General features: G+C 60.1%; 1 protein-coding gene across 1 annotated transcript; it reads right to left on the bottom strand.

Moving 5' to 3' along the window:
• Positions 1–1,593: 1,593 nt before the first annotated feature.
• Positions 1,594–18,237, bottom strand: Prdm12 (PR/SET domain 12). Its single transcript, XM_048345059.1, has 5 exons — positions 18,015–18,237; positions 15,964–16,154; positions 13,860–14,015; positions 3,073–3,184; positions 1,594–2,024 (listed from the first exon to the last, which is right to left on the bottom strand). The coding sequence occupies exons 1-5, from the start codon at positions 18,235–18,237 to the stop codon at positions 1,594–1,596; spliced, it is 1,113 nt and encodes a 370-aa protein (XP_048201016.1).
• Positions 18,238–20,284: the final 2,047 nt, after the last annotated feature.

Raw genomic sequence — 20,284 nt, 5'->3', positions numbered from 1 at the left:
GTCTCTTGAATAGGTAGGATCATAGACATTATAGACATGAACCACTGGTGCCAACACACACACACACACACACACACACACACACACACACACACACACACCCTACATTGCTCTAAGCTGGGGAGGACAGCCCCCTAGCCCTACTCCTGGTGTTCGTTAAGGTGAGTCTGAATGGATACCCAGAACACCTGGAGACTTGTGGAGGACACCATTGTCATCGCACACACCCCTGCCGGCTGCTTGCATCCTCCCAAAGTGGGCCCTGGAAATAAGAATTCATAAGCAAAAACTTTGGGAAGTAATAAAGCAGGGCACCCATCTCCAAGTCACTGGAAACCAAGAGAAATCTGCCTCGCTGCTTCCACGATTCACACATAACGTTTGGCCTGGGCTCTGATGCAGTCACGTGGGCTGGGAAGCAGCCACACAGTGGGAATTTCACCCTGGGACGGCAAGACAGTCCTTCTAAGCCTTCCAGGCCCCCGGGACCTACATTTCTTTCTCCTGTGGACAAAGGTGTAAACTCAGCCAAGCACAGGTGGCTCGAGCCTGGAGCCGTGCAGGAGGCTGAGATCTGAGGACCACAGTGTGAAGCCAGCCAGAGCAAGAGAGTCCATTGAGACTCTTATCTCCAATTAACCACGCAAAAGCTGGAAGCGGAGCCGTAGCTCAAATGGCAAGAGTGCTAGCCTGGAGCCCCAGAAGCTCAAAGACAGTCCCTCCCAGGCCGTGAGTTCAAACCCTAGGATCAGCACAGAAGACCCAACCCACTGCCAAAAACGATAAATGTTCCAAGTAATTTTTATTTTTTTTAGAATACAAGAGAGGTACAAATGTATTTACAGTTATACATATACAACCAAATAATATATATCACAGTTTTGTAAATATCATTTTAGATAAATATTTACAAAGTTTAAAGTGACCATTTTCTGGAAGTAGAACACACTTTTCTGGAAAACTCTATACATCTTATACTTTCTTTAATTAATATTATTATAGTTTCTTTACAAAACGCCCTGGGAGGAGGCTGGGAAATGACTGCAGGGCGGGGGAGCGGACGGAACCCCGGGATCAGGATGGGGGGGGCAGCAGCCCACCTGCCGCCCTCCTCCTTCCCCTTCCCGGGCCGGATGTCAGCGCGGCTCCACGCGGGGCCGGGCCTGGCCCACGCGTGCCCTCGCCATCCACCTGCCTGGCGCACCCATCCAGTCCGGGAGCGGGGGGGACGGAGGGGGGGGGCAGGTGACCCCAAGAAGGCCCAGGCAGGGCCTCGCTGGCGCCCCTCATCCACCCCTCCCCCCCAGGCCCCCAACTCTGCAAAGCCGACCCCGGCCTCTCTCCTTCCATGCGGGGAGGCAGGGCCCCTGCGGCTGGGAATAGGGACGTCGCCCCGACGCCCTACTCCCCCGTCGGCGACCTGGGGCGAAGCGCGCGGGCCCGGGAACCCCGGCGGGGCGACGCGCCGAGGCCGCAGCCGGGAGGTGGAGTCCGCCGAGGGAGGGGGGCGTGCCCCGCGGGAGGGGGCGTGCCCCCGCGGGGGGGGGGCGCGTGCGCGGCGGGGGGCCCGGGCGCGTGCGCGTGCGCGTGCGCTCACAGCACCATGGCCGGCAGGTGGTGGGCGGCGGCCGCGGCGGCGGCGGCGGCGGCCGCGGCGGCGGCGAGCGCGGGCGCATGCGCGTGCGGCGCGCCGGGCAGCGCGGGCGAGTGCGGCTGCAGCGCGGCGCTGGGCGGCCGGTGGCGCGCGCTCTTCTGGTGGGCGCGCAGGCCGGCCAGCTGCGAGTAGGCGCTCTGGCACACCTGGCACTTGTACGGGCGCTCGCCCGTGTGCAGGCGCACGTGGTTGCGCAGCGTGGACGACTGGCTGAAGCGGCGGTTGCAGAAGCGGCACACGAAGGGCTTGTCCAGCGTGTGGATGCGCATGTGCGAGCGCAGGTTGCTGCGGGAGTTGAAGCCGCGGTGGCAGATGACGCAGCGCATGCGGCCCGCGGTGCCCGCCGCCGAGTCCGCGGGGTGGAAGTCCTCTGGGTGGCGGGGGGGGGGGGGAGAAGGGCAGCCCGTTAGAACCGCGCCCGCCGCCCCCCGCGCGCGCCCCGCGCCTCCCCGCCCCGCCCGGGCCTGGGGGAACCGCGAGGGGACCCCACGCCGCCTCAGCCCCGTCTCATCTGAAAGGCGCACACTTCTAGCGGGCGCCGGTGGGTGGCTCCCGCCCGCAAGCCAACCCGAGCGTGGTGGTTCGAAGCCAGCCTGGCTGGGAAAAAGCCCGCGGGACTCTCGTCTCCCATGAACCACCAAAGGGCATCAACCCGGGGTGGAAAGATGGCGGGACACCCAGGCCCGAGTTCAAGCCCCAGGACCAGCACACTCATACTCAAAATGTGGGGTGCTCACTCTGGAGGGGGAGGGGGGCTGCACCTCAGTTTACTCATTGAGGAAATGGAATAGTATAGCATTGCTCCCTGTGTCTAAAGTTCAGAGAAATCAGGGTAGAACATTTGCCACAGAGCAAGGCCCCCGTGAACAGGGAGCGGGAGTAGCTCGTGAGCCCCTGGCTCTCAAAGTAACGACAATCCAAAGATGCCATCAAAGGTTTTCATCTCTTCCCCACCAGAACCAGCTAGTGTGGCAGACCTAGGCCTTGAGCCAGTGGTGGTGGGCAGTGCCCCGGAACACAGCACCCACCGGGCTTTCTCTGCCCTGCTGCAGAGCAGCAGGACTTGGAGGTTACAGATGAAGAAACTGAGGCACAGAGCCCTTCCTAAGATGGCACAGAACTACAGCTCTGACGGACTCTTGATGTCTTGCTGTCATTTCCTGCCTCGCCCCACTGCCCCTCTAGGGTCTCCCTCACCTGCCCTCCAGCAGCTGAGCAGGGCTGAAAATCCAGACTGACTCCCCCCACCCCCACCATGCTGGCTACGGGCGTATCAGCCACATGGGGTGGTAGATCCCCATCTGCAAGAAGCTACTGGAGGTTGAACAGTGGTCCCCTGAGGCCAAAGGGCTCCCCGCTCATCACCCTCTTCCCCCTCCGTAGTTCTTGATCGTCGTGGCCCCCTGAGGATCACCTACCATGCTTGTTCTTCTTCTGCTCCTCTTCCAGCCCGGGCACACCCGGGATGCCCAGGAAGGTGTTGTGCGAGTTCCCATACCACACCAGCAGCTCCTGGTCAGGAGGGATCATCTACAGAGAAGGGGGAGAGAGGGGGTCAGGAAGATGGCCGCCCGTGGTGGGAGGCCGGGGGTCTCTGCATGTCCCCTGACGGCTAGGAGAGGTGTCGGCCCTGAGAAGGCTACAGTGGGGTCTTTCTGCCCTGAGGTGCCCCAGTGACCTGCACTGAGACAAAAAGACCTAGGACATTGTCCCTCTGTGCTCGCTCCAGGACAGAAGGCTCAGGACAGGCAGAAATAACAGCAGATGGAACACTAGACAACTTCCTTCCTTCCAGAATGGGGGAGGCAGAGTGAGCCAGCCCCCGGAGCCACAGGACCCAGCCAGGTGTTTCCAAGGAGTGTGGGCTGTGACACATCCTAAGGCGCTTTGCTTTCTCCCTGCAGGAGAATGTTCTGGAAATATCTCTTTTCCCACGTCGCTAAGGCCCACCCCACACCATGCATTTCCGCACAGGGCACGGGGCTCTGCGTGAGTCCGTACACAAGGTAGATGTTAAAAAAGAAACATGTGGACGGACAAACGCCTTCGCACGGGAACTGCTGGGATGTGCAGCCAGGAACAAAATCTGTATCATCAAGTCTTAGGTTGGTTACCAAGGAACCTACAAAGGAGGGCTCCATTTTCCTCAGGAAATGGCCACAGCTGTTTGTCAGAGTTTTGCAGTGACAGTTTAGGGGGGCTGGAAGGTCTGCTCCAAAGGCCATACCCCAGGACACCCCCAGGCCTTTGGTGAAAGCCAGTTACCTCTTCCAAGAGAACCTTCAGGCCTCAACCAGTGAAGGCAAAGGAGAGAAGGGACAGCCCAACACTGCCCTGAAATCTGGGCTCTGGCCACAGCATCTGCCCTGGGGGGCCGGGGGGGGGCTACTGTCTGAGGTGAGAAACCTGCCCTCCAACACCAACAGCTGCTTTGTTTTCTGCTGGATCCATTTCAGTTGAGGCACAAAAGATCACAAGGGATCCACCTCCTGCAGAGTAGATCCCTTGACCTCCACATTCAAACAGAGGCACCGGCCCTACCCTGCAGAGCACCGCCTGGGTGCAGATGCCCGGATGCTCTGCTTGACCCTGACGGCGGGGGGGGGGGGGGGGAGCTGCCAGGGGAGCTGAACAGCGTGGGGCCCTAGCGACTGTCATTCTCAGACCCAGCCTGTGGTCGCCACGCCCCTTCCCGTGACCCCGTGGTCCACAGGGCATCGCAGAAACCCAGGGGCAGTGCGTGGTCAGATGCCAGCAAGGGCCATGCCCAAGAAGAGCCCCAGAACCCAATGAAAATGAGGCACTGCCTCCAAGAAGGCAGAGAGGTTAGAACCTAGGATGCCAGCGAGTCCCTGAGGGCTCAGTCATTGCGACTGCTGCCGCAGGCCAGTGGGCGGGGCCCTCTTCTTGCCAAGGGCAGAGGAGGTATGTGAACCCCCACAGGCAAGTAGAGCATTGGGGCTTAAATATTTCGGATAAGCTGATCGTAAAAGAGGTTGGTCATAAGCCAGTGCTGGTGGCTCACGCCCGTAATGCTAGCTACTAAGAAAGCTGAGATCTGAGGATCACGGTTCAAGGCCAGCCCTGGTAGGAAAGTCTGTGAGACTCCTCTCCAATTAACTAATTAATTGAATTAATTAAAAAGCTGGAAGTAGAGGTACTCAAGTGATAGAGCACAAGACTAGAGAGAAAAAGCTCAGACAATGCCCAGGGCCCTGAATTCAAGCCTCAGTACCGACACAATAAAATAAAGAAGACAGTCTCCAAAGTGGGGTTGTGGCTTAAGTGGTAAAGCACCAGCCTTGACCAAAAAAAAAAAAGCTAAATGAAGCCCAGCACCAGTGGCACACGCCTACAAAGGCTGAGAGCTGAGGATGGCAGTTTGAAGCCAGCCCAGGAAGAAAAGCTTGTGATTAATTTCCAATTCATCACAGATAAAGCCAGAACAGGTGCTGTGGCTTAAGGGGCAGAGCGCTAGCCTTGAGCAAAAGGAACTCAGGGACAGTGCTCAGGCCCTGAGTTCAAGCCTCAGGACTGGCAGAAGAAAAAAAAAAGCTAAGTGAGAGTCCAAGACCTAGTACTTGCACACCACACACACACACACACACACACACAGCAGTCTCTGAGTGGTGCAGGTAGGCCCCAGGCCACGTGGTCCCTGCCTGACCTTCAACAGCCATGTTGCCTCTCTAAGCTTCTCTTCAGGAAGCACAGTCCCTGAGTCCCACAGTCCCGGCCCCACAGCTGCTCAGAGACATGGACACGCGAGACGGCAGGTCCTTGTAGGGCAGCCAGCCTCGGCATCAGCAAGTGGCCCTGGGGTCTACGCTCTGTGGGGGTCCAGCCCAGCCCTGGGGTCCAGCAGGTCGGGGGCCACTCAGTTCCCCCCAAGCTGGGTGGCCTTGCTCAGGTGGCCTCATCTCATGGCGCCTCCGTTTCCTCAGCTGTAAAACACAACCGTCTCGTTGCCCGGCCTCCTTGAGTAGTTCCTGGATCATCGGGGTTCCGTACCCCCCCACGCATTGCATGTGGGTATTGCGTGCACGAAGTCGGCTCGCCAGCCTCCCAGAGCAGCTGGCTGGGATGGGGGGCGGGGGGGGGGCATGCGGAGCCCAGCAGGGTGGCCTGGGACCCCCTGGTCAGGTGAAAAGCCCAGGGTGACAGTGGACTTTCCCCGGGCCCAGTTGACATGCCCCAAGGACACAGGTCCACAACAGCGCCAGGTCCCCCCGGCGGCCCTACCTTCCCCCAGGAGAGACGCCCAGAGCTCCAGCCCAGACGAGGGATGGAGGCTCAGCCATCGCAGCCGCAGAGCCCTGAGGGACATCCCTACCTCTAGACCCTCCACCCAAGAACCCCAAACTAAAGCAATACTGCTCTTCCCATGTCAAATAACAGCCAAGTGCCAATGGCTCAGGGTTGTGATCTTGGCTGCTCCGGAGGCTGAGATCTGAACATCTCTGCTCACACCCAGCCTGGGCGGACAAATCCGAGAGACTCTTACAGCGAAATAACTAGCAGAAAACAGGAACGCCCTAGAGGCAGAGCACTAGCCCGGAGCAAAAAGCTGAGCAAGAGTATAAGGCCCTGAGTTCAAGTATCAGTACAAGAAAAAGAAGGAAGGGAAGGGAGAAGGAAGGAAAAAAGAAAGAAACAGGAAGAAAGGAAGGAAAGGAAAGAAAAAGGAGGGAAGGGGAAAGAAAGAAGGAAGAGAATGAAAGGAAGAAGAAAAAGGAAGAAAGAAAAAAGAAAGAGGGGGCTGGGAATATGGCCTAGTGGTAGAGTGCTTGCCATGAAGCCCTGGGTTCGATTCCCCAGCACCACATATACAGAAAGCAGCCAGAGGTAGCGCTGTGGCTCAAGTGGCAGAGCGCTAGCCTTGAGCAAAAAGAAGTCAGGGACAGTGCTCAGGCCCTGAGTCCAAGCCCCAAAAGTGGCAAAAAAGATAAAGAAAGAGAAGGAAAGAACTACTGTTAAACATAAATCCAATAAAAAATAACGGAGATGATGGATGAAGATCATACAGACCTGAATACATTGTGTGTGTGTGTGTGTGTGTGTGTGTGTGTGTGTGTGTGTGCACGTGTGCCAGTACTGAAGCTTGAACTCAAGGCCTGGGTGCTGCCCCATGGCTTTTCATAGGCTGACATTCTACTACTTGAGCCACAGCTCCACTTCTGGATTTTTGGTGGTTAATTGGGATAAGAGTCTCACAGGCTTTCCTTCCTGGGCTGGCTTCAAACTGCTATCCTCAGATCTCAGCCTCCTGAGCGGCTGGGACTACAGGTGTGAGCCACCAGCACTAGGCTCCAAATACTCATTCTAAATGGTTCCTCGGGATATTGTTTATAAAAACAAGCACTTCCAGAACTGAAGCTGTAGGTAACTCGCCTGCTAAACACCAGGCCCTGAGTTTAATCCCAGCACTACCAGGAGAATAGGAATGCAAATCTCTAAAAATAATAATAGAGGAAAATAAAATGTGTTGAAGAGAAGGTTGCTGTAGTAAGGGTGAGTCTTGCATGTGGCAGCATATTTTGCGATGGACTAAAATTGATTTTCCTCATTAATTGAAGAAGTAAAATGGTGCACAGGACGGACATGCAGGCAATCGGGCAGACAGAGAGAAGTCACTCTCTCCCCGCCCTGGAGACCGACCGAGGCTGCCGCTGGCGCTCTGAACATCTCCCCCAGAAAGGGTTCTCGCTTCGGAACTGAGAAAAAGTGCTGACTTGAGGTACAGAACCCAGACGCCGCAGACTCACGTCTCTGTTTACAGGCTGTGGCTGAGGGTTTTTCCTTGGCTTGTTTGGGTTTGTTCGAGTGGTAGAGGGGATTGAACTTTGGGCCTTTAGCTTGTTCTAGTCCTACACCTGATTTTCTTTTTGTGGTTGTTTCTGTTTTAAATAATGAGCCGGGGGGCTGGGGATATGGCCTAGTGGCAAGAATGCTTGCCTCGTATACATGAGGCCCTGGGTTCGATTCCTCAGCACCACATATACAGAAAACGGCCAGAAGTGGCGCTGTGGCTCAAGTGGCAGAGTGCTAGCCTTGAGCAAAAAGAAGCCAGGGACAGTGCTCAGGCCCTGAGTTCAAGGCCCAGGACTGGCCAAAGAAAAAAAAAAAAAAAAAAACCCACAACCAATTGACCCCCAAAAGGCCAGAAATGGAGATGTGGCTCCAGTGGTAGAGTGCCAGCAAACGGGTATGGAAGCCTTTCCTTTGAAACCTGAGACGTGAGATACAACATCAGCAAAACTAAACACAACTTTCGCTGGACTCCACTGAATGCAGAAGAAAAGGGATACTTAGGGACAGGATTAAATTACTATCACACGAAAGCATGAGATGAGGCATGCTTCAAATAAGCCTTAAACACTGTAAAAACGGAACTGTAACCACCACCACCACCCCCCGCCACCAGCCAGGTGCCACTAGCTCACGCCTGTAATCCCAGCTACTCAAGATCTGAGGATCGGAGTTCCAAGCCATCCCGAGCAGGAAAGTCCATTAGATTCTTATCTTCAATTAGCTAGCAAAAAAGCCAGAAATAGAGGCATGGCTCAAGTCGTAGAGTGTTAGCCTTGAGCAGAAAAAGCTCACCTAAGCAAGGGTTCAAGCCTTAGTGGCTCAAATCAAATTCAATTTTTTTAAAAAACATGCCTAACTGACTTATATCACTGTAACTCCTCTGTGCGTCCCCTTTATAATAACAATAAAAAATACAAAGCGTTGGAAGGTGATCTGGACTACGTCGTGACTTCCAGGCTGGGCTGGGTTCTAAGTAAGACTCTGCCTAGAAATAAAAAGGACAACAACAACGAGCGCACTTGACCGGCAAAGGACAGCCATCCCCACGCGGTAGGAGCTGGGAGCGGCGGGGCTTCCACGGCATAGTGGAGAGGAACGACCCTGGTCCTCTCTGCTCCCAGCCTGCTGTGATGCAGCCCAGAAAACCCAGCGCCTGCAGCTTCTTCCCCAAGATAGGGGAGCTGCCCTAGGCTTCCAGGATCCATCAGCTGACTGCCCAAGTGCAGGGGACAGCCGCGGTCCCTGCCGGCTCCCGGGGGACGCTGCCGCCACTAATGCTCCGGCTGGGACCGGCCGGACTCTGTACAGGGGACGCAGAGCCTGAACCAGCCAGCTGTTCACACAGCTGCTCAGGACGCACCACGAATAAAGCAAGTGCCGAGAGGACCAAGGTCCACGGCATGAGAGCCACGTCTTTGTCAAACCCTGGGAGAAAGCGTCACTTTCTTGCTTTCTTAATTTTTCTTCCTTTTGAGCCAGTCCTAGGGCTTGAACTCAGGGCCTGCGCACGGTCCCTCGGCTGGCACTCGACCACTTGACCCACAGCTTTAGTTAGAGCTTTTTGGGTGCTTCATTGAAAATAAGAGTCACCAAGACCTTCCTGCCCCGGCTGGCTCGAGGCAGAGGTCCTTAGGTCTCAGCCTGCTGGGTGGCTAGGGTGGCAGGCGTCTGTCCCGGGCATCCAGCTTGGCTGTCTTTCTATTGTACCTTTTCAGTGGTGAGCATTCGGGGTCGTTCCCCTACTACAAATTCATGACCCATCCCTGAGCACGCTCCCGGGGGGCTCTGGTGCCCCCCCCTTCCCTGCTCGGAGCGCCCGGCTCAGATGCTCCCGCTGCAGACGGTCACTGGCGCTCATCTGGCTGAACATTAATTTCCATTGTACACAGATGTCCTGACACACCAATTAATAGAGTTCTGGCAAATAGATATCGGCCACATGGCACAGTGGTCAAGGGCTCGCGCTCCGCAGCCAGACGGGCCTGGGCCGGGAGCCCAGGGGGCTCCGCCGTCTCCCAGACTCTCCCCAGCGCCCCCTCGCCGGCGTTAGACCGGGAGTGGCCTGGGGTGGCCAAGCCCTCCTCCAGCATTGGAAAGGCCCTGGGTTTGATTCTCAGCACCACAGAAAGACACAGGGGTCCAAAATAAGTGGGGTTACTAAGGACACAAACGTCGCCTGCTTGGTGATAGAGCTCCGTGACAGAGTACCTGCTCGGCTTGCACCAGGCCTGGGCTTCAATCCCAAGCAGGCATATGAATGCGTGTGTGCACACGCGCGCGCGCACACACACACACACACACACACAGTTTAAGACCTTTGGAAAGGATGTTAGCACAATAGCCAGCTACCGCTAGGTCATTCCGCTAGGTCATCCTGGCTAGGCTGAGATCCGGAGATTTGTTGTTCTAGGCCAACCCAGGCAGAAAGGTTCTTGAGAGACGCTTCTGGATTCACCTGCCTCCGCCCCAAGCTATCTGAGGGCTACACTGGGAAGAGGGAGGTTCAAAGCCATCCCAGGCGGACAGTGTCTGTGAGACTCGACAGGGCACAGCTGAACGCAGAGATGGAAGCCCAGGCCCACTCCTGGGCAGGAGATGAGACCCCGTCCTAAACATAACTGGTGAGAGACAGGGCCGGAGGCCCTGGCCCCAGGTTTCGGAGCCAGGGCGCGAGGCCCTGAGGTCAAACTCTCAGTCCCACCAAAAACAAGAGAAGAACATCAGTAGGCGGGGAAGCTGGCTTAGTGGTAGAATACTTGCTTAGCCTGCAGGAGGCCCTGGGTTCCATTCCTTGGTACCAAGATAAACAAAAAATAAATAGATTTTTGCAAAAGGACACTAGCACTGTGGCAGCCACGATGTATCCCATATGACATTATTAAAATGAAGCCAAGCATTAACAATTAAAGCAATTAAAGGGCACCCACTGATAAGCAAGGTCAAGGGGATAAACAAAGTCAAGAGAAAAATGGTGCTTGTCCTCAGCACCGAGACTGAGATGTGGCTCTGGGAAAAAAAAAAAAAATTAAAAGCTCAGCTGTCTGAAATGAAAGGGAAAATTGCAGGAAGAAAAAGCCTACATTTCAGGGAATAATAATTTGTCAAAGAACAGGGAAGAAAAAGACCGGAGGTTTTCTTTGAATTATGAAACCCAAAGTCATAACACCACATTTCTAAATCCTTTCCTTGTGCAGACTTCTGAGAGTCTGCTAGGCAGCTCGCATCTACCTGGCCTCCTCGCTACTCGAGAGGCTGAGTCTCCTAGGCAGCTGGTACCGGGCACCCTAGCTACACAGGAGGCTGAGAGCTGAGGAACGTGGTTCCAAGCCCACCCGGCCCAGAGAGGCCATGAACTCTCACATCCCACAAACTACCACACAGCCGCAAGTAGAGGTGAGGCTCAGGTGGTAGAGTGCTAACCCTGAGCAGGATGAACTCAGGCCCTAAGTTCAAACGCCACTACTGGCAGAAAAATAAATAAGCACATATATACACACAAGAAATAAACCATAAACAAATAAATGTCAGACAAGGTCTTGCTTTCTTCCTGAACCAACTAGCTTTGTTTTGGGGGAAGAACTGAGCCCCCCCACCCCCACCCCGGGGTTCCCAATGGGTTTTACCCCTTCACTTGCCAGAGCAACGTTTCCATTCAACCATTGATTAGTGCTCCCTGGCTATGTGCTGGGAACCTTCTAGAAATGCCATTAAGACCCGCCAGGCGGGACGCCACCACCTTTGTTTGTGTGGGAATGTGTGTTTCTTTGGAGACTTGCTTTCCCCGCATGTTGGCAAGCAATGGGTTACTACGACGAAGTATAAATAGCACTTGTGAGTGGCAGGAAGATCAAGAAAACAGATTGCGCCAAAGGTCCCTCTCCTTGGCTAACCCCACACAGGCGCAGAACAAACGGGCGATTGATGGCAAAGAGGCGGAGAACGCAGCGGGGTGAGGGGCAGAGGCGCTGACCGAGCCCAGGCGGGCTCCGAGAGCGCCCAGCCTCGACCTCCCTCGCGGCCGTGCTCACCCCCCACGCACACACACACGCACACACACGCACGCACGCACGCACACGCACGAGCCGTCCTTACTGAGAGCAATCTGACATTGTGTCAATACGGTTCTGGAAAATTGCTCCTGAGGAAAAGGCACGCAACTTGACTCGGGAGAGGCGAGCCAGGCCTATTTGGTGTCTTCGCGGCCCTCCGTTGAGCAGCTCCTTCCCAGGCGGCTCCGCTGGCTGGACAAGCCCGCCAGCCACGGCGGAGGGGGCTACCGAACACGCGGCAGACTCGCGGCAGCGTCACGGGTGCAGCCCGTTCTTCTGTGGACTGTAGGCTGGCTTCCCACCAGTCACACAGGTTCCCATCCCTTCCTGGAAGCTGCCTTCTTCCACCCTGTTCTCTAACTCTGCATTCCTTTTCTTTCTTTTTTTTTTGGCCCCTTTGTTCCTGGAGCTTGAACTCGGGGCCTAGGCACTGGCCCCCGGCTTTTTCACTCAAGCCTGGCGCTCTACCACTTGAGCCACAGCTCCACGTCTAGCTTTTTGGTGGCTCATTGGGATAAGAGTCTCGCAGATTTCCTTGTCCCACGCTGGCCTCAAACCGCAATCTGTAGAGTTCAGCCTCCTTCAGTAACTAGAATCGCAGGCCTGAGCCACTAGCACCCGGCTTTTTCTTTTTTGTTGCCAGTCCTGGAGCTCGAACTCAGGGCCTGAGCACTGTCCCTAGCTTCTTTTTTTGCTCAAGGCTAGCACTCTGCCCCTTGAGTCACAGCGCCACTTCTGGCTTTTTCTATCTATGTGGTGCTGGGGAATCGAACCCAGGGCTTCATGTATACGAGGTGAGCACTCTGCCACTAGGCCACATTCCCAGCCCCAGCGCCCGGCTTTCTGCATTTCTTTGTAAACATCTGTTGCCATGTCGTGATGTTGCTGCCCCCCCCCCAGGTGTGGCCTGTGCAGGGGCGACAGTCGGGCTCCCTAATCTTCCTCAGCCAGGGATCCTCTTGCCAAAATGACAGAGGACTCCTGGCCAGTGTCTGTCTGTATGGGTGTGTCGCGCGTGCATGCGTGTAAGGGTGTGTGTACGTGTCTGTGCGGGACTTGGGGCATGCGCCTGCCCTCCATCACCACGGCCAGGAAGGCGTGTAGACAGATGGCGATCTATGCGTGCACAGGGGCCTAAGGGAATGTGTGCTCTAACAAAGGCGAGGCAAGCAGTCTTTGAAGCCCCTTCTAGAAGGGTGTGGCCCGACTGGATGGTTATGGAAGCCACCAGCAGGGCACCACAGCCTGCCTCGAGCACCTTCGGTCCTAGCCTGGCCCTAGCCCAGTTGTCCGGGCACGCTAGCCTCCGGCGGAGGCCCGGCTCCCCCGTCCCGAGCCTCCTCCTCCTCCAGGGCCAGCCCTGCACTGGGCTCCCGTCCCCACCACCACACCATGGCGGGAGCCGGGCTCCCTAGAGAGGCCTGGCACCTCCGGAATCCTACACAGAGCCAGAGGCCGAGCCCCCGGGAGAAGTGGGGGGGATGACCGGAAGTCTACCTACCGCTGTCCCAAGGACCCCACCCCACCCCGGACCCCGTGGCAAGCTCCCCCAAGCCTCAGCTCTCCCGCCACACCAGCCTGGGACTCCCCCCCCCCAAAGGCACAAGTGCAGAGCCGCCACCCCACCCTGAACAGCAGGCAGGGGAAGCTGCAAACACGCTGGGCCAGACAGACATGTTCCCCAAGAGACGCAGGCCTGGGAGAGCCACGGCAGCTACCAGTCAACTACCACCCCGCCCAGCGCAGCTCCAACACTCCAGCCCGGCCCGTGGGCTTAGCAAGCCCCCCCCCCCCCCGCCCCAGCCTCCCATGACCCTGGCCCTGCCCTTCCCCCATCACAAGCTTCCTGCCACCCAGCAAGACCCCAGTTTCCTTGTCTGAACTGGAAATCGCCTCAGAGTCCTCCTTCTGCAAGATTAACTACAGGAACGCGCACCTGGGAAGAGCCTGCTCTGCAATGAGTTATGGCTGGGACTAGAGTCATGGGCTACCCATCCCGTCAGCCTCGCAGACATGCAGAATGAAGGGCAACAAGCAGCCCAGCCAGTGGGGACAGCCGCCGCCCCTCCCCCCGCCGCTGTCCCTAGCCTGCCTGCCTTCCACTTCACATCTTGTTCTGAGTCTCCATTACTTCACGGACCAACACCCCCCCCCACCCCACCCCCACCCCAAGGCTTGCAGGGCCTCCCATCTAGTGCAGGGCGTTTACAGCTGCACAAGTTCCCAGCCACCATGCCCTCGTGAGCGCAGGCCAGTCAACACCCCTCTGTCCTTCATGGTCCCCAGAGAGAGGCGGCCTGCACGCCACCCCATGCTGGTCCCTCCGCCACAGCACAGGCACGCACCTCGATGGCCTTGTAGAAGATGCTCGTGCCGATCTGGACCACCTCCAGGTTCTGCTCCTGCTCGTTCCGTGCGCACTTGATGTAGGTCATCCAGCTCCGGTGGTCCTCCTGGCTGGCATCGATGAAGTAGCGCACGGTGCCATCCTCGTTGAACACCTGGGCGCGGGGGCAACGGGGACCAGGTGAGACGTGGCAGGCCACGGCCATGCCAATCACAGGCATGCACGTGTGTGTACTTGTGCACATGCACACACACTTCTTTTGTGTGTGTGGGGGGGGGCACTAGGGCTTAACCCCAGGGCGTGGGTGCTATCCTTGAGCTTTTACACTCAAGGCTGGCGCTCCACCACTTGAGCCGCAGCTCCAGTTCCGGCTTTTTGGTGGAAATGAAGAGTCTCATGGACTTTCCTGCTCCGGCTGATTCAAACCCAGATCCTGCCCTCTCAGCCTCGTGAGCAGCTGGCGCCTCGTGACTTTTCCCCCTGAGGAGCGGGAGGCTGGGGGCCCGGGGCTCGCTCGCGGGTCAGCCCGCGCTCAGCATCGGCGTGACATGCTTCTGTTGCCGCCTCTCCCCACCCTCAGAAGCAAAAGCTCTTCAAAGGTTACTGAGAGGACAACAAAGCCACCCCAAGCTTTCCCGATGGGTGTGTGTGTGTGTGTGTGTGTGTGTGTGTGCAGAAGTCCTCCCAGTGTAGAAGAGAGCCCTGACCAGGACCTCCGGGAGGGACACAAGACCCCGGAGAGGAGAGCCTGGCCCCAAGAAGTCAAACTTTACCATGAACTTGCTGACAACTAACGATCATCACTGTGGGGACTCCTGAAGAGGTTAGGAGGACCCCCTACCCCCACTCCGGACTCCCCCGGCACCTTAGACCGGCGGCTGGAGCCTCACACTGGACTCTGCTAGGGGCTGCGGCGGGGGGGGGGGGGTTGTCTGTGGGGAGCAGGGCTGGAGGGGGTGAGATTAGAAAGGAAAGATGCCATCTGCCTCCGAGGAAGAATGGCCACAGCCCACCGTGCTGGCTTTGTCCTGGGAGCCTCCCCGAGCCTTGGCTTCCTTCTATAAAATGGGGATGACAAATCCCAGGGCGGCTGAGATTATGCCATGGACCGCACGCTGGAAAGCCAGGCAGGGAACTCCACGCCCAGTCCACAAGCATCAATTTGGATGACATTCCTCCTGAGAACAGGACAGTGGTTCCCAAGACGTTCTGGCTTCTTCCGCGGGCTCCGGTGCAGCCGCACCTCCCCCAAAACTCCCCTCACAGGTCCTCTGGCCAGGGAAAGAATAAAAGCGGCACGGGGGGGGGGGGCGTGGGGGCTCATGGCTGCAATCCTAGCTACTTGGAAGGAAGGCTAAGATCTGAGGATCTTGATTCAAAGCCAGACGGAGCAGAAAAGTCTATAAAACTCTATCTCCAATTAAGCACCCCCCCCCAAAAAAAATCTAGAACTGAGCTGTGGCTCAAGTGGTAGAGTGTTAGCCTTGAGTAGAAACAGCTCAGGGATGGTGCCCAGACCCCGAGTTCAAGCCCCAGGACCGGCACAAAAAATTTTAAAAAATGAAAGGGGCTTAGTCTGCCTGTGCACTCAGACCCTGAGCAAAAGCCACGGCCCGCCTGGATCCCAGCACCCCATCTGTGAAGTGGGGCTCCGAACTGTGCTGGTCTCCAGAGTGGGCCGGAGGGAAAATTCCAGATCCTGCCTCCGAGAGAGTATTGGGCTCTCAGGAAGAATGAGGGCTCCCGGCTGTCACCCCGCCTGTTATCCCAGCTACTCGGGGAGCCTGAGATCTGAGACTCTCCGTCCAAAGCTAGGAAAGTCCTGAGGAAATCCAGGAGAAGCTTATCTCCAGTTAACCACAAACGATTCCAGCGGGAGGGTACTAGACAAGCCAAAAAAAAAAAAAAAAGTTTAGGGGCAGCGCCCAGGCCCTGAGTACAAGCCCCAAGCCCCAAGACGGGTACCCCCAAACAAATAAATAAATAAATGAAAGAAGAGGAGGCTGTCAGAGGTATGCAGGTGGCCAGGCGGGGCCCCTGCCGTCCTCCCCGTCAGGGGTGGGGGAGGGGGAGGGGGCGGGTGGGGGGCAGGGGGCGCGTACCTCCCACATCAGGTTGTTGTTCTTGCAGATGTCCACGTGCTCGGCGGCGATGACCCGGCCGGTGAAGGGCCCCATCTCGGTGCCCGCCTTGATCCAGGTCTTGGAGAAGATGCCGAGGCCCTCGCCGGGGATGGAGCTCTGGGCGATGATCACCTCCACGGGCAGCACCAGGCTGGACAGCTTCTGCACCTCTGCAGCCGGACCAGGGCGGCCAGTCAACGCCGGGGCCGCCCAGCCCTGCCCTGCCCTTCCCTGGGCGGCTCGGGGCGGGGCCCCCACCACACCAGCGCGCCCCAGATAAGGAGCCGCCGCCCGGGGCCGAGGCTGGGCGAACCCCGCCGCTCCGGTTCCCGCCCTGGAGCTCTCCGCACCCCGGAAAGCAAGCGGTGCACTCCCCCGCGCTTCTTCATTGTTTTTCGTTTTGCTCCGTCTGGGGGGTGGCTGTGAATCGAACCCAGGGCCTTGTCTGCGCCCTGCCACCGAGAACAGCCCCCCCGGCCCTCGGGGCTCGTTTGCAGAGCAGGGTTTGGCTTTTATTTGTCTGTCCACGAATTCTCCAAACATCCACCATCCCGCCCGCCCTGCCCTCCCTCCACCCTCTGCTCCCGGGGAAACTCCAAGACGAGCCGCGCGGGTTTGCAAGGAAACTGAGGCGAGCGGACAGAACGCCCAACCCGGGTCTTTTTCCTTCCGCCCAGAGAGAGCCACGATGACACCTTCCCCCCCCCCCCCCCGTGCATCTCGGGGGCGCGCTGGTGAAGGACCCCGGACGGACGTGGTCCGTCCGCACTGGGGACAGACGGACCTCCGGCTTCGAGGGCCCCGAGGAGCCCACGAAACACGGACGGACAGATGGGGCGGTAGATGACCGCCCCCCACCCCCCCACCCACCCCCCACCCCCCGGGACCCCGGTGCGCGCCCCGGTGCCACCGCGCCTCGCCTCCCAGCATCGGGGGCGCTCGCTCCGGTGGCGGCCTCGGAAGCCCGGCCTGCGCGAGGGGTCGGTGGCCCTGGGTTCCCAGGGGTTCCCCCCCCCTCCCTCCCCATTGAGCCTGGGCTCCCGGCTCAGCTACCTGGGAAAATACCGGGGGGGGGGGCGCGCGGGGAGGGGCGGGGAGGCATGGGGGGGGGTTAAACGGTGTCGGTGGCGGGCGCAGCGGGCAATTTGTCACGCCGTTAACGCGATCGCATTCATTGGGCTCCACTCGAATGAAATTGCTAATTCTAAATTCATTAGCCCTGGAAAAAAAAAAATGCTGTAGCAGTAAATTGTAGCTCCGTGCGGGCCCGGGGACTTGTTTAAAAGGGGCCGAGGAATTCCCCCCGACCAAAAGCGGGGATTAGATGGTTGACATAGCGTGAATGAAAGGGGAATTAATCTTCACGGTAAATTAAGAGAGGAACAGAAATGGCCAAAGGGGTGGAGGGGGGGCGGGGGGGGGGGGGGAGAGGCCGACGCGCCCGAGGTGCCAGCGCCCCGAGAAAGATATTGTGTGCGGGTTGATGAATGAGGAATAAGAACTTGAGACATCTTAAAGAAAAGAAACTTTTCCTCGCCCCCTCCCTCCCTCCCTCCCTCCCTCCCTCTCCTCTCTCTCCCGGGCTCCCGGGCCGGCTTTTTCCCCGGCCCGCCCTCCGCCCCGGCCCCCCGGGGCCCCCCCGCCGCCTTTTCTATAAAGTTCGTGGTTTAAGTGGGAACTTTCGCGGGTCAAGCCCAAGTTAACCAAATGAATTTAAAACCCCTTCTTCGGGAGTCAACTGCTATTACACGCCTAGTAAGGCTTTCAATGCCCCAACCCGCCCGCCCGCCCTCCCTCCCTCCCCACCCCACCCGGGGTTACAGGGTGGGGTAGGGAGGGGACCGCTGGCCTCCCTCCGTGGGGGCCCCCGATCCATGATGGCCCAGGGCGCTCGCTCGGTGCGGGGAGCCTCGCCCGGGCCAGGGGCGGCCCTGGGGTTGATCCCGGGGGGGGGGGGAAACTGAGGCACCCGCACCGTTAGGTAGCCAGCCTGGGGTGAGCCCCTCCCCCCGACGGCTCCCCGCACTCACCGCCCGAGAAGGACTGCGCCAGCACCTCGGCGGTGAAGGCCGTCTTGGGGCCGGCGTGGTGGCTCTTGTCCTCCAGCAGCTGCTCGCCCAGCACGTTGCGCCAGCGGCCGTACAGGAAGCTGTGCAGGATGTCGGACGTGATGACCTCGGCCAGCGCCAGCCCCGGCGTCTTCAGCCCGGTTTTGAGCACCAGGGCCTCGGCCGGGAGCACGGAGCCCATCATGGGCGGCCCGGGAACGACGGTGCGGGGAGGTGGGCGGCCGGAGCCGGAGCCCCGGGAGGACGGGCGCCGGCGGCGGCGGCGGCGGCGGCGAGGGTGGCGAGGGCGGAGGAGGAGGAGAAGGCGGACGAGGCGCGGGGAAGAGGACGGGCGGGGAGGGAGGGAGGGAAGGAGGGAGGGAGGGAGGGAGGGAGGGGGCGACGGGCCGGGAGACGGACGGGGATCTCGGTGCGCGGTGGCGGCGGCAGAGGCGGCGCCGCCGAGGGCTGCGGAGACGCGGGGTGGAGACGCCGGCGGCGCGGGGCGCGGGGCGCGGGGCGCGGGGCGGGGGAGGCTGCGCGGCGCTGCTGCTCGGTGCGGGGCTCGGAGCCGCTCGCCTCCCGCACGCCCAGCCGGGACCTCCTCCCCCTGGCACAATCTCCGCGCCTTTATAGGAGCCGCAGTGACCCTCCTAATTGGTTATTAATGACCCCCTGACGTCGGAGGGGAGACTGGTACCCGGCCCGGCTCTCGGGAACCTTCCAGGCGAGGAGGAGCGCGAGGGGCGGGGGCTCGGACAGCTCAGAACAGCCCTCTCCGTCCCTCCCTCCCTCCCTCCCTCCCTCCCTCCCTCCGCCCTCCCTCCCGCCGCGTCCGTCCTTCCTCCCTTCCTCTTCTTCCTCCTGCTCTCCCGTGGGAAGCGCCAGGCCCGGGGGAGGAGGGGTGGCAGCCGGGGATGGGGTGTGGGGGGGGGGTGCCCGGAGGCTCGCGGGGACTTCTGGAACCGCCCTGGGCCCGGGAGAGGACGCGGGGGCCCCGCCCGCGGGCCTCACCTGCCCCGGGGCCGGATCTGCCCGCGCCCGGCTCGCCGGGGTCTGCCGGCCCCGTCCCCGGCCGCGCCCCCCCGGAGGCTCCGCGCCGCCCCCCCCCCCGAGGCTCCGCGCCCCCCGGGCCCCGGCTCGGCTCCTCGGGCCTCCGCGAGCTCCTCCGCTCAGCCCGCGCGCTCCGCTCCCAGCCGCCCCTTCGCTTCACGCGGGCGCAGCCCCGGCGCCCCGCGCGCAGCGGCCCCGGCCCCGGCCCCGCGCAGGCGGCCGCCGCCCCGAGCACCGCACCGCGCCGTCGGGGCTGCTGCCGCCAGAGCCGGCGGTGCGGACTGCGGGGCCCTCCGACCCCGAGGGCGTGGCGGGGGGTCGGGAAGGGCTGCGCACGCGGCTCAGAAAGTGTGGCCTGCGGGACACGTGCGCCTCTGCGGGCTCACCGCCGGCCTCGGAGGCCGGGGACCGGGGGACTCCACGCGAACGCCCCGCGCCCGGGACCCGCGCTGCGGGCGCCGCTCTCCCGCCGCGTCCGCCCCGGCCCCTTCCCTCCTCTTCTAGCTCTTTCTCTCCGCCACCGGCTGCCTCTTCCTCCTCGCTCCCTCCTCACCTCGCCCACAAATACACCTTCTGCCCCATTTCCCAAGGCACCCCAAAAGCGCTACCCGCGGGGTCCCCGCCCCCGGGAGCGGTTGTGAGCCCCGAGGCATCCTGCAGGCTTTGCGCCCCTCGCCTCCAACCCCTCGCTCCGACCCCGACGGACACCTGGGGATCACAATGGGGCACTGCCGACCTGTGGGGGGCCCTCCCCACCCACCCGCGGGCCACAACTTCAGATGCCCCACGGGCGGCTGGCAGGGCTGCTTGGCGCTCCTGGGGGAGGTCTGCGCCACGCAGGGCAAACTCCCCGGGCTTTCTCTTGGAGGGTGGGAGGACGGGGCGGGGGGGGGGGGACGGCCACCTGGCCCCCCACAGCTGACCCTCTCCAAACGCTCCTTAGAAAAGAGGGCCCGCGCTAAGCGCCCCCCCCCCCGGGCCCCGCGCGCCCCCTCGGCCACCCGTGCGTGGTCTCAGGCGTCTGGAGCTCGGCGGAGGCGGCGGGGAGGAGAGGCGGAGCCCGCAGGCAGCGCCCGGGCCCGGTGCGCGTTCCGCCGCCGGGCACAGAGCCGGCCCCGCGGGCCCGGCGCCAGCAGAGGGCAGCGCTGCGGAGGACCCGTCGCCGCCGCCGGCAGGTTAGGGTCCCGGCCTCGCCCCCG

The sequence above is a fragment of the Perognathus longimembris genome, chromosome 1, assembly GCF_023159225.1.
Source record: "Perognathus longimembris pacificus isolate PPM17 chromosome 1, ASM2315922v1, whole genome shotgun sequence".
Taxonomy (NCBI): Eukaryota; Metazoa; Chordata; class Mammalia; order Rodentia; family Heteromyidae; genus Perognathus; species Perognathus longimembris.
This window is presented reverse-complemented; position numbering and strand designations above follow the sequence as displayed.